Raw genomic sequence first — 13,619 nt, 5'->3', positions numbered from 1 at the left:
GTCCGCGCTGGGGGCACCCAGTTGGGCCTCCCGGGTAGGCGTCGAGGTCTCGGGCACCGTCGCCCGAGCTGACCGTGGCCATGGGCCTGGGCGCCAGCGCCGAGCAGCCTGCGGGCGGCGCCGAGGGCTTCCACCTGCACGGGGTGAGTCGCCCCTGCGGCGCTGGAGGTCTTGGCGCGGCACCCGCTCCGACGCGCGGGAACGCCGGATCGTCGACCCGGGGGCGGCAGCCGCGGGGTCTCGGCCCTGGGTGGCCACCCGGGGGAGGGTTGTACCCCTTCCCGGTGGGAGCCGTCGCCGGAGAGAAGGCGCCGTGGCACCCCCGGGTCCCGTCCCGCCTGCGGCCGCGGTCGGCCCGGCGCCAGCCCCGAGTGCCAGCTCTGCAGGAAGCGGGAGCGTTTCCTGGTGGAGTCGGGCAGCTCCGGAATGGCACTTGTCCCAGGTGGAGAGTGAACGCACCAGGTTCAGTCCGGAGAATTTGTGCACTTGTGTGAACACATTTATGATCGCCTGCTGTGCACTGCTCTCCATGCTGGGCCTGAGGAGAGATCCAGCTCAGCCCAGTCCCCGGCCGTCTTGGATCCAGGGAGTCGCCAGCTGCCGGGGAGCCCGCCGGCTCTCATCCCACGCTTCTTGGGGTCGAAAGGCTTCGAGAGGTCCAAGACCAGCGAGAACCACACAGGGAAAGTGGGAGCGGGAGAGCAGAGAGAATGCGGCAGAGGGCTCGGGGATAGATTTGCTGCAGGGGGAGGGTCCCCAGGGGAACACTGCGGAGAAGCGCGGTAGGGCCTCAGCAGAGAATGAGTCATCCATGTTGCCACAAAGAGGTCTGGATGAGCAGTCCCGAGGGAAGTGGAGATGGAGTTCCAGGGCCTGAAGGTGGGGAGAAGGGTCCGCAGACAGATAGAGATGTGGGGTGATTAGTACCTCGGAGAGGGCGGGGCTGTAAAGGAGATGAGAGGGTAGGTGGGTCTTTGTCTCCCCAGCGCAGGTGGGCCAGACTCCCTTTTCCCTTGTGCCCAGATGGATGGCTGCAGAGATGGGCGTAGCTTGTCAGTTTGGTGCCTTACTTTTGAGTGGTCTCTGTTATTGTCATTAACAACTAGGCGGTGGAGGGTTGGGGAATGAGAGTGGGGACTGAAGAGGTTTGCTAAAAGGAAAAGCAGAATGGCTCCAGGACCCAGAGGTAACAGGATTTGTGCTTGCTGATAGGCTTTCCCTAGTGGACACCATGGTGTGGTACCAGAGGGAAAAAGTGGACAGTGAAATGCATCCAGCCAGAAGGGTCTTCCAACAGGTTTGATGGAAAGCAAGTTAAGGCTGTTGGCAGGGCCTGGGGGTGGATGGTAAGAGTGAAGATAAGAAGGGCCTGTTGGAGAGGGACAGAGTGGAAAGTTTGAGGAACTGGGTCTTCATTTACGAAACATTTATTTTTTTCATTTCATACGGGCAGCTTTATTTTTTTAATTGAAGTATAGTTGTATAATTTTATATATGCATACAATATAGTGATACACAATTTTAAAAGGCTGTGCTCCATTTATAGTTATTATATAAAAGTATTTTCTATGTGCCCTGTGTTGTACGATATATCCTTATAGCCAAAAACAGTGACTTTGAATACATATGCTATGGCATGTAGATTTCTGGGCACTGGAGATAAAGCAGTGAGCAGAAGAGACATTGTCCCTGTTCTTATAGAGCTTACATTCGGGTGCCAGCTGGGAGAGAAGGGAGCAGGCTAGAAATTGAAATGTATGGTAGGTGGTGACCGTTGCTGGAGAGAAAAATAAAGCAGAGTAAGGGGTCCAGAGTGATGAGTGGGTGCTGTTTTGGATAGAAGGGTCAGGAAAGGCCTCTGATCAAGTCATGTTTGAACCAACACTCAGAAATAAGGAGTGGACAGTAGGCTAGGTGAAGTTTGTCTGGTCACTCTTGCAATTAAGTACCCTACATAGCTTTTTAATCTGCTTGATCATTTTCTTTCCTTCTTCAAGTCATTGGTCTTTAATAGTTCCACGATAAATTTTTTCCTGTTTTATATATATATATATATATATCTATATACACACACATAAATATGTGGGGGAAGAGTGTTCAGGGCGGAGGGAGACGCTGAGGTGGGATTATGCTACTGGGCTTGAGCAGTGAGGAGGTGGGACTGGTGTGCTTGAATGGCCAGGCCCTTGTGAGGAGGGTGGGAAAGGATGAGGCCACATTGTGTGGGGCCTTGTGTGTCGTCCTGGGCATTTAGGATTTGATGCTGAGGTATGGTACCATCAGGAGGTTTTAAATAGAAGTGTAATGTTGCCTCCTTAATAGTAAAAAGAAAACCGAACAGAGAACAAGTGGGCTGCTTTCTCTAACTGTTGGCCTTCCCACAGTGTGCAGAGCATGGGGGAGAAGTCACTGCCCTCGGCAGGCTGGTACAGGGCTGTGGGCAGGAGCAAGCTGTGGGTCGGATTTCCTGGGGTCAGGCTGCTGTTGAATAACTGAGTGCTTTTCCTTCCCTGTCAGTTGGGGGTTAGTGAGACGGTTAAATGATGGGGGAAGCGGGTGGTGCACTCGCCTGGCACCTAGCCAATCCTCAGAAGGTGTAAGCTGCCATGGTGCGGTTACTTGCTCTAGGTGCCCTGATGGGAGATGGGGAGCGGCTTATGAGAGCAGCACCCGTGGTAGGCTGTGGGGTTGGGGGTGTCAGGAGCCCCCGGGATAAAGCCAGACAGAGGGGGCGCTTGCTGCAGGACTGGGGGTGCGGTGGGCGGCATCCCAGATGACTTCTGCTGTGGAGCCATAGCGGGCGACGACAAGGCCCAGGCCAGAGGCAGGGGAGTACCACCAGACCAAGGACAAGGCCACGGGAGCGAGGAGGTGGAGGCGCTGGGGGGCTGGGACAGAGCCTGCACCTGCGCACTGGGGCCTGAGCCTCGGGGCCTCCTTGGTGACTGAGAGGGGCTAACGGTGGGTGGAGGAGGGTACGGGTGACCAGCCTGCTCAGGAGCGGCGGCCTGTCCCCAGGAGAGGTGGAGTGGAGTGGTCCACAGCAGGGAGGAGCAGCTCCCCACCCGCTCTCTCAGATGAACTGTCCTCCGATTCTGAAAAGCTACCTCTTCCCCAGACTTTCCCCTGAAGGGATGGCGAAGTGGGCTCCCAAGAGCAGCCCTCTGGGCGAGGCCAACTAGGGCTGGAGTTGGGTTTCTGGGCTCCTTCTCAGTGGAAGCCGTGGCAGCTTCTAGAGGTGGCAAGAAGACGCTCTGATGGTACTGCTGTGAGGAGGGAGCCCTAATCCCAGGGGCAGACTGGCCTGAATCCACAGCCTCAGCTGTGAGGGTTCCCTTCAATCTGGGATTGGAGGGCCTGAGGAGTGGCAGAAGCCACAGGGCCTTCCCCTCAAGTAGGCATCGAGAACCTGAGGCCGCCTGAGCCCTGGGGGTTGCGGGCCTGGTTGACACTGGGCTTCAAGTGCTCACAGCCAAAGGCTGGAGGGCGTGGGTCCCACCTTCCATCCAGAACGGGGGATAAAGGCTGCATTGTCTGAGCGAGGCTCTGTGAATGGGGCCTTTGAGATGGATTTCCACCAGAGCTGCAAGCCTGGCTGTTGTGCTTTTGGAGACAGCGGGGAGTCTGGGAGCGCAAGGCAGCACTGGAGCACCCTTGGGCTGGCCTGCGTGGGGAGGTTGGATGGCGAAGGGAACTGTGCGCTGCTCACCAGGCTTCCTGGCTCAGGCTCAGGCCCGACCCCGGGGTCCGTTCTCCCCAGCCAGCCCTCCTCAACCCTGCCTGGATCTGTCACCACAGGGTCAGGGGTGCTCTGGGATCTGGCCAGAGGCTGTCTTCCCCGCTCCTGTCTTTCTGGGCGCGACCCTGGGGCACTCCCTTCCTGCCCACATCTGAACCTTTCTGGTAAACCCTCCTGGCTTTCCAGTGGCCCCAGCGCAGGCCTCTGGGGCAGCATCTGAGTCACCCAGCCTCCCCATGGCCTCCTGCCCTGGGCTCGTCTGTGAGGCTGTCTGGAAGCATAGTCTGTGGATCACGATCTGGAAAGAGTCGTTTTCTGAAAGAGGAAAACATAAGCCCAGGAAAGTAGCGAGAGAAGATGGAGTGAGCCTTGACTATGCCCATGTGTGACCCACCTGGAACAGTTCACGCTGGGGTCTGTGTCCTCTCTGGGACAGGGGGAGTGGGGTGGTTTCTCGAATTGAGGGCTGGAGGTTTCTGGGAGAGTCCTGGGGTCAGCGCAGTGACCACAGCCTCCCTGCTGCCCAGGTGCAGGAGAACTCCCCCGCCCAGCAGGCAGGCCTGGAGCCCTACTTCGACTTCATCATCACCATCGGGCACTCAAGACTGGTGAGGCCCCTCTCCTGCCTCTGCTGTGTGTGTGTGTCTGTCTATCTGTCTGTCTCCTGCTGTCCCATGGGAACCCCAGCCGTGCCTGCCTTTTCTGCTGGAGGGAGGCCAAAGCCCATCTCCCCTTCTTCCAGGGCAACACTGAGCCCGATGGGGGCCCCACCTGGAGTTTAGTTCTTGGGCCCTCCGGGGTGGCCCGGAGGCAGGGGTCTCCTGGCACTGTCCACAAAGCCTCCAGGCCTGCCCAGAGGGGTGAGGGCTCTGGAAGGGGCTTCTCAGAGTGGGCCGCGAGGCAGTGCTCTGGACTCAGGGGGCTCTTTGCTTCCCTTGTGGTGTTTTCTGGGGGGCCCGAGGGAGGAAGGTTTAGCAGGGCTTAGGGATGCTGGGGGTCCAGTGGCTGCAGGCCCAGCCCTGACCTGTGGACCCAGCCCTACACCAGGTGTCTCGGGGGCAGCTGGCCCCCAACGCCCTCACCCTGTATCAGACCCAGACTTGTCTGGGGGGCCTGGCTGGGTGTTGGGGGTCACTCCGGGAGTCAGCCCTGCTGCCCCTACAGAACAAGGAGAATGACACTCTCAAGGCCCTGCTGAAGGCCAACGTGGAGAAGCCAGTGAAGCTGGAGGTGTTCAACATGAAGACCATGAAAGTACGTGAGGTGGAGGTGGTTCCCAGCAACATGTGGGGCGGCCAGGGCCTGCTGGGCGCCAGCGTCCGCTTCTGCAGCTTCCGCCGGGCCAGCGAGCACGTGTGGCACGTGCTGGTGAGTGGGGGCGAGCATGTGGGATCACGGGCGGACAGGGGGGTGGGTGTGTGGGGAGGCCTCCTAGGAAAGGCCAGCAGCCAATGGGTCTGTCAGGGGATTCTGAGGGAAGGGTGTGGTCTCCCTGTTCCAGGGTCCCAGAGAGGGCAACTCCTCGTCACCTGCACAGGGCCCTCTGACTTTGGGTGGTTTCTTACACTCTAGACCTTGGTATCTTCTTTGGAAAGATGGGGCTGCCATCTGCTGGAAGGGTCGCTGTGCTGCCAGAATGATGCTATTACTGCTTTGCATTGTTTAGTCACTAAGTTGTATCTGATTCTGCAACCCTGTGGACTGTAGCCCACCAGACTCCTCTGTCCATGGGATTTCCCAGGCAAGAACACTGGAGTGAGCTGCCATGCCCTCCTCTGGGGCATCTTCCCGACCCAGGGATTGAACCTGTGTCTCCTGCGTTGGCAGGCAGATTCTTTACCGCTGTGTCACCTGGGAAATCCTGCCGCTGCTTTAGTCCTTATCTAAAAAGAGTGTTTTTTTCTGGTCTACTCTAGGGTATACCAGTACTATGTGTTTGGGGGCAGGTCACCTGAGAGCCCCTGCGGGCACCCGACTGGTGCCTGGGGTCTGAACCTTAAAGAGTCTCCGTGACTGCGTTGTCACAGCTGTTGCTGTTAATGTTCGTTCATGGACGTACATGCACACGTGACATGCAGTCACTGGTTGTGCCCAGGTTCTCGAATGCTCAGTCCTGCAGCTTGATGGATGGAAGGAGCCCTGAGCTAGAAATGGGCTGATGTGGTGTCTGGTTGCTTCTGTTGCTCACTGACCCCTTGGGGGAGCCTCCTCAATCTTTTCAGCTGGCCTTACTCAGTTTGTCCATGAGTGCAATGCGGGAGTGGTGATGCAAATCCTTCCACATTTCTTGGGAGACTGGGAGGTGGGAGTGGAGCTTTCCAAGAGAGAAGGCAATCCTTGCACCTACTTCTCACCACCCGTGCCTTCAACCTCCCCCCTACCCTGAGATCTTCAGCACCATGCCTGCAGCAGTAACAGCAATAAAGTGGGGCGTTTAGTGTGGGACAAGGTGTGGTTTCATTCTGTACATGTGGTTTTTTTTGGTCTTCTCAGCAACCTTTTGCCTAGTACTACATATCCTACTTTTAACTGTGGGGAAACTGGGGCAGAGGGGTCAAGTGTCTGTCTACAGCGCCAGGTGGTGAGATGCGGGAGCTGTAATGCGCGCCGTGACGCAGCGCTGCCCTCTGCTGGGCAGACTGTGGACTGCGGGAGGCAGGGGAACGAGGGGCTGGGCTGGGCGAGTCTGGGTTTGAGGTCTTGGCCTGGGGACAGAGGACAGGTCCACTACTCACCACCTGAAGACGCAGCTGTCCACGCGCTGCCCCCCCAGTGGCAAGGCTGACAGTTGGGTAATTCGTGATTCTTTTTCCTCAGGATGTGGAGCCCTCTTCACCTGCTGCCCTGGCGGGCCTGCGCCCCTACACAGACTACGTTGTGGGCTCGGACCAGATCCTCCAGGAGGTGAGGAAGGGCAGGCTTCCCTCCCCCCTCCCCCGGCCCGCTGGGTGGGGTGCTGTCCGTGGGAAGTGTCTTGTCTTGTGAGGCTTCCCATCCCAGAGTGGGAACAGGGCTTAGGTGCGTCTGTCTGTCTGTCGTAGTCCGAGGACTTCTTCTCGCTCATCGAATCCCACGAGGGGAAGCCCTTGAAGCTGATGGTTTACAATTCTGAGTCCGACTCCTGCCGGGAGGTGACTGTCACCCCCAATGCAGCCTGGGGTGGAGAGGGCAGGTACTTCCTGGGGTCGGAGGGCGGCGGGGTGGGGCTCTGGGGGGCGCCTGGCCAGTGGGCATGGACCTTGAGTCCACAGTGGGGGCGGAGGGCTGGGCCCTGGGCCCAGGGGTCCTGAGGCTGCTGTTGGTCTAGGAGACCCTCTCATTGCTGGGGGGTGGGGGTGGCAGGGGAAGGAAGGGCTGTGGGACAAGCCCAGGAGGGTGTTTCTGGCCTTTGGCAGCCTGGGCTGTGGCATTGGCTACGGGTATCTGCACCGGATCCCAACCCAGCCCCCCAGCCACCACAAGAAGCCGCCTGGTGGCCCGCCACCCAGTGTCCCACCACCCGGTGCCCCGCCGCCTGGACCCGCCCACCAGGACTCTGCTGCTCCTCTTGGCCTGGAGACAGGCTCCAAACAGGGTGACTACGTGGAGGTACGTGGCCAGCTGGGGCAAGAGGGGAGTTTCATGTGGGCAGACGGGCCTGCAGCTGGGAAAGGAGGAGACTGGGGCTGTCCTCACTGGGAGCCTGTTTGTGGAGCCCCTGGGAAGCCCCCCGGCTTGTGGGACCCAGGGGGAGCAGATGGGGCCAGTCCCGGGACTGTGCAACCTGCTTCGGTTTTCCTGCCACTTGGGTCTGCAGGTGAGGGGAGTGCGAGGCACAGGCTGTCATTTTCATTTCATGACTGGGAAACTGAGGCTCGGGGTGGGCAGACCTTTGTCCTGTGCCTCCCTGAGTCTGTCGGAAAGTTAAGCCAGCGACTGTGTCTGGCCCAGGTGCCTCTGAGCATCAGGCTAGTGCCTGGAGTCTGCATGCGGGCACTCGGGGACTACTCTCTAGGCATGGACTATGCCAGGGGGTCACAGATAGGGCTGCTCAGCAGAGTGGGGAGGGGACCCCAAGTCCATGTTGGCACCTCAAGGGAGGCCAGCTAGGCCCCTCTTGCCTGGCTGCACATCTGCTGTGGAGGAAGCAGTAGGTCCCCAAGGCTGTTTGCTCCCGTGAGCTGAGTGGTGCTCCCGGGGTAGGTGTGGGCTAGGGGTTAGGCTGGATTAGCCCTGTCCTGACAGACGCCTCTGATTCCTCTTTTTCCCCGGCTCCCCTTAGGCCTTGCTGCAGGCACCTGACTCCTCCACAGAGGAACAGCTCCCTGGGCCTGAAAGTCCTGGCCAGGGCGCTCAAGACCTCGGAGACCTGCCCCGTTCCATGGAGACTCCTCTGCAGCCTCCGCCTCCACTACAGCGGGTCATGGACCCAGGTACCGAGCAGGCCGGGAGCAAGCTGAGGGCTGGGCGCTGGCAGCTATCTCATGCCTGCCAGGCTAGTCGCAGACGATGTGACCAGTGTGCGGATGGGGAGGCTGCCGTCCAGAGGCGGGAGGGGGCTGCTTGGTCACATAGCACTCTGAGCACAGGGCAGGGGCAGGGCCCTCTGCCACTGGGCTGTCCTGTGATCACCCAGCCCAGGCGCCTTTCCTTCCTCAGAAACCGGCTGTGGGGAGCCTCTGGGGTGGCTGGGGCTTCACAAACAGCTGAGGTCTCCTCAGGCCAGGCCAGATGCCCCAGAAACTGGGCACAGTGAGCCTGAGGCGCTGGCCTTCCAGCGGTCAGGGTTCTGCACCGACAGAATCGTGTGCCTTCCCCCAGGCTTCCTGGACGTGTCTGGCCTCTCCCTTTTGGACAGCAGCAACGCCAGCGTCTGGCCCTGCCTGCCCTCTTCCGCAGAGCTGACCCCCCCTGCGGTCTCAGCCTCAGGGCTGGAGGACGTCTGCTCCAGCAGCGGTTCTCACGAGCGTGGTGGTGAGGGGCCGGCCCCTCTGGGAGGGACCCTGGGTTGTGGCAAAGGCGGCCCTGGGTCTCTTAGCCGGTTAGAGGCTGGCCTGTGGGGGAGGGCAGCCACATCAAGGCGCTCATATGCTGGCGCCCCCCCATCCCGTCAACACGGGGGGCGGGAGCTGGGGGTCAGTGGGGTGACTGCCCCAGGCCACACTGGCCCCAGTTCTGTGGGCCTCCTCAGCTCCACCCTGTTTGTTTCAGGTGAGGCCACCTGGTCTGGGTCCGAGTTTGAGGTCTCCTTCCCAGACAGCCCCGGCGCCCAGGCCCAGCCAGACCACCTGCCTCAGCTGACCCTTCCCGACAGCCTTACTTCTGCTGCCTCACCCGAAGACGGGCTGTCTGCTGAGCTGCTCGAAGCCCAGGCGGAGGAGGAGCCAGCAAGCCCAGAGAGCCCAGACTGCGGGGTGGAGGCTGGGGGGGCTCCTAGCCAGGCCCGGCTCTCCACTCCTGAACACCACTCCGGGCTATGACCAGGCCCTTTGATGGCGTTTCATGAGGCCTGGAAGCGGGAGGCAGCTGAGGCCACGCTGTGTGGGGTGGCCCCTATTTTAGTGCTTCCTGGGCTGAGGGAGGCCCTAAGTGCTGGGCAGTGTCTTCTGCTGATTGTGGGGGGCGCTTGTGTCCACTCAGACCCTACTGGTCTCCACGAGACAACCTGTCAGCAGTCATTCTGCCTGATGGTCCTGGCTTTGGGGAATTGGGCACTTGTCTAAGAATCTCAATCAAGTACTTTTGGCGTAGCAGGGGGCTGGGAACAGCACCAGGTTAAGTAAGTTTTCCAGAAGCTGGGATAGGAGAGGATTCTTTGCTGCTTGGGTCGGGCATGGAGCTTCCATTGGTAAAGGCCACGGGCCTTGGGGAAGGGCATCTTTGGGCCACGTGCCCATTACATGTTCCTGCTCCAGTCACTGTGGCTACACGGCAGGTAACAGAGTCCAGGCACCATTAGGTGTGAAGATGGGGTGAGGGAGGGAGGGGTTGTGTCGAGTGTTCGCCTAATCCTTCCGTAGGGCTTGCCTTGATTCTTTCCATTACAGGCAGCCTATCTGTAATGGAGGGCACCCCCAAGCCCTGGGGACCCCTGCCGCCCCATTTACTGTCTCACCCTGTGCTACTCTGCACAGTTGGCTCAGGCTGACCACATATTCCCATGAACCTGCCCCCTTCTCCTGAGGGCCAGTTGGAAATTCTAGGCCCTTCAGCAGAGACTCACCTGTGCTTGGGACATGATGCTGCTGCTTCCCGACCATCCACATCTAACGCACCTAGTGTCCCCAGACGGGACACCTGTCAGCTCCCAAACTTTTACAACCATCTCTTTTAAATATACAAGGCATCTAGCCATCCTAGTGATGAATAAAAGTTAACAAATTTAAGTTCACCATCCTAAGCAGGCTCTCAGAGCCGGTCCTCCTGCCTGGAGCTCTTCACACACAGCTCCCACCCCAAGCAGGGATGAGGCGCCTGGACAAGAGTGAGTAAGGGCCCTCTGTTATTTTCCACAGTACGGGAGGGGGCTGTTCCCCTCTCCTGCAGTGCCTCAGGAGGCTGAGACTGGGTTGTGTGTCTTGCTCTGCCTAGGTCCCCACAGCAACAGGAGGGCTCCGTGCAGGGATGATCCTTATCACTTGAAGTCCTCTCCTCTTTGGCCAGAGTCCCTCACCTTTCCACAGCCCTTGCTGATTACCATGAAAGCTGCCTCCAGTCTGGCCGTCTAGCCTCAGCCCAGTCGAAAGTCCCACCTTTACCATCTGATGTGGAATGTGTGCCCTTACAGGGAATTCAGAGCTCTGTTAGGCTCACAGAGGGGCCCAGACCAAAGATATGGAGGGAGTCTGCTCTGGGGGCCAGAGGCCAAAGATATGGAGGGAGGGCCCCATATCAGCAAACACCTCACGTTCCCTGCACTGAGACTGCATTTAAAAAGCAAATCCTGGTCAGGTCCACTAGAGCAGCTGATAAGCCTGCAGAGTAGGGAGGCGTTGTGTCCAGAGGCAGTGCCAGAACCTGGTTCCTGGGTTGTCTGGGAGCCCAGTGTCTGCCTGCAGGAATCCAGAAGTAGAATCAGGCGAGGCCTGTTCTGAAGCCAGTTTCCCTTCACTAACCTGGCGGCCTGACCCAGAGTCACCCTCACCCAAGGGACCTGGTTCTTCCCGCCCTCACATTAACATACTCCCCTCCCTAAACTGGGGGCTAAAATGGATATCAATGCTAATTATTTCCAGGGTAAACACAAAACCAGAAGTTTCTTACTTTCTCTGTAATCTGCTATGAAGGAAAATGACAAGTGGAAATAAATGTGTACTGTACACTTTGAAATATTTTAACTAAAGCCTTTATTCTATACAACTGTGAAATACAGATTTTTACCCTTTTGGCATTGCAGACTGTCAAATCTTCTGGAAACTATTACGGGTTTGACTGGAACAACAAAAAAACAACCATGCTGGGGCAGGGGTGTCAGATGTAAGATGGGAAGGGAGCACAGCCGCCCCTCAAGACTCGGCACATGGGGCAGCACGGCCCAGCGAGACCCATTCCTTCAGCCCAAGGGCCCTTCGTGCAAACAAAGCTGAGGGCTGGGAAATGAGGTGTTTTTTTTTTTTTTTTTTTAAGCCATTAATTCACAACTATTGCTAAAAAATGTGCACCGAAAGTGCACCGTTGTATTCAACAGATAGAAAGGATTTTTTTTTTTAAAAAAAGCCGTTGCTCTCTGCATAAGGGAGACAGACTCGTTGGAAACGTGGCGTGTCTTTGCTCACTTCTTCAAAGTGCTGGAGGCAATGACCGCTCCACTTTCCAAAGGAGGCTGCCCAGCAGTGAGTGAACCCTGTCTCTACAGTTGTGCGGATCAGAGTATCTCAAACGGTTAGGTCCAGACCCAGGCCCATCAGCTGCCTCCAGCTGAACCCGTGAAGATGTAGAAAAGAAAAAACCTTCCCCACCCCCTCCACAGTCCCTGCTATTATGGGGACAGGCCACACACAAGCTGGGGAGGCAACTGGATTGGAATAAACTGCCCTCTGAAGGCACTTGTGCTTCTGGCTTCACACAGGAGGCTTGTCTTATGTAGTTTTATGGGGGTGGATCATTGTTCTATTCCAAGTACAAATGACCTTGGGGAGAATCCAAAGTATTTTTTTTTTCTGCCAAAAATTGAAGTGTTTACCCCCAATAAGTTATATTCTGTACAAGATCCAAATGATTCTATGAAAGCTTTAGGTTGTTAGAAAGAACAGTGAAAAGAAACCTGGATACAGGTCCAACAACAACACAAACCTGCGTATAAAACTGGAAGAAACAAACGTGTGTACTCCAGGACATGAATATCAAGTTAACTCATTATGATAGCCTTTCACTCTGACACCAAAAATATTAGGTAGCATTTAAATGAAGTTAGGATCTCATCATGGTCTTAAGTTTTGATGGTGTCATGCTGCTCACCCGGAGCAAGACCCTGTGGAGTCACTGGCTTTGCCCGTAAAGAAAACACAGTGGAGGGAGAAGTGAGACAGCTGCGCCCCCTTGCGGCCGCCGCGCAGTGCAGTCCAGGCGTCTCGGCTGGGCACGGGCTGGGCGCGCTCTAGGCTGGCAGTCCCAGCGCTGTGGCCCAGCACCTGGGTTCAACAGGTCTGCCCACAACACATCTGAGGTGCAGTACTAAAAACAAGCCCAACAGCAATCGTTTATCATGAAATGGGCTGGCTCCTGAATTGTGCAACAGCCAATTCCTATTAAAAGTAACTGTCTTAAATGGTGAAAACAACTTGTTTGTTTTTTTTAATGACAAACTTGGAAAAAGCCTTCATAGGTGCTGCGTAGATGGAATGTACTCCTAGAAAAGCTCCCGAGTGCGGGATTGGAGTTGGAACACAGTGACAGACACGGCCCTACCACGTGTCTCTGACAAGTGCTAACAGATCAAGATAAGGTCCTTGGAAACAAAAGGAGGAAGCAAAATCTGTGCTGGCCTCTCATCAGTCCTCAGTACATCTCGCAACACACAGCCTGCTTGGGGCTCTTCCGCTCTGGCGCTCTGCCTCCCTGGGGGACAGCTTAATCTACACATGGAGACTGGTTTCTATATTACATCTTGATTAGTCACTTCAATGGAAAGATAATCTCGGTCCATACCAAATCAGTCGTTAGAAGTCTTGTTCCCACTGGGGCTCTGGGCTTCCTAGGACTACTCTTGGGGCCATAGAGGAAGGTCAGTAAATGAATACCCAGGAGTGCTGGCCCGCCCTTCACGTGGACTTCTGACGGTAATGGAGGGTGAGGTCACCACCACTCTTCCATATGAAGTGTTTCACTGTTCGAAGGTCCATATTTGGATCCAAAACCTGAATAGCAAAAAATAAATAATAAAAAAGTATCCAGTATCTCAGGCTGTTATTGCTAATGCCGAGCTCTCCTTGCCCATGCTTGGTGGCCTGTTCTTGCTGCCTGCAGGCATGAATCTGGGCACGGGAGACGTGAACTCGTGTGGCTAGGGCAGACACGACACATCTAGCCGTTCTGAAGAAATGCCTCAACTGGATCCTCATTTACAGCATTTGCACAGATGCTCCACTCACCTCCTCTTCAGATCTTTAACACAGCAGATGCTGCTCTGCACATCAAGATGAGCACGTGGCTTTCTTTTCACAAAAAAAAAAGCCACCAGCACATCCACATCTGTCTGTGTGTGCATTTCAATCTCCTTGTCCCCTTCCTGAAAACTGCCCCCTGGGTAAATGGAAGCTTTAGGGTGGGTTAATCAAGCCCTCCAAAAAGGGCCTCACAAATAGGTGGGAGACCCGGCGCTCCTTACAGTCTCTCTAAAAGCAGAGGCCCTCCCCTCAACCCCCGCAAGGCAACAGATCTGGAAACCACAATCCTACCACAT

General features: G+C 56.7%; 2 protein-coding genes across 4 annotated transcripts in view; one reads left to right on the top strand and one right to left on the bottom strand.

The window, feature by feature from the left end:
* Positions 1 to 7: 7 nt before the first annotated feature.
* GORASP1 (golgi reassembly stacking protein 1) lies at positions 8 to 11,047 on the top strand. Of its 2 annotated transcripts, none has more exons than XM_043885605.1 (9): positions 8 to 143; positions 4,267 to 4,347; positions 4,904 to 5,107; positions 6,557 to 6,643; positions 6,781 to 6,911; positions 7,135 to 7,327; positions 8,001 to 8,151; positions 8,540 to 8,692; positions 8,930 to 11,047. In XM_043885605.1, exons 1-9 carry the CDS (start codon positions 81 to 83, stop codon positions 9,196 to 9,198), a joined length of 1,332 nt encoding a protein of 443 aa, XP_043741540.1. In that variant the 5' UTR covers positions 8 to 80; the 3' UTR covers positions 9,199 to 11,047. The 2 variants fall into 2 exon arrangements, with proteins under 2 accessions (XP_043741540.1, XP_043741541.1); XM_043885606.1 differs by lacking the exon at positions 8 to 143 and adding an exon at positions 2,188 to 4,153.
* Positions 11,048 to 13,619, bottom strand: part of WDR48 (WD repeat domain 48) — a 45,567-nt gene continuing 42,995 nt past the window's right edge. For both annotated transcript variants that reach the window (XM_043885582.1, XM_043885583.1), the window contains one exon: positions 11,048 to 13,074. In XM_043885582.1, the coding sequence (XP_043741517.1) occupies positions 12,979 to 13,074 (96 nt within the window). In that variant the 3' untranslated portion in view covers positions 11,048 to 12,978. The remainder of the gene's footprint in view (positions 13,075 to 13,619) is intronic.

Source organism: Cervus elaphus, chromosome 24, assembly GCF_910594005.1.
Source record: "Cervus elaphus chromosome 24, mCerEla1.1, whole genome shotgun sequence".
Taxonomy (NCBI): domain Eukaryota; kingdom Metazoa; phylum Chordata; class Mammalia; order Artiodactyla; family Cervidae; genus Cervus; species Cervus elaphus.
This window is presented reverse-complemented; position numbering and strand designations above follow the sequence as displayed.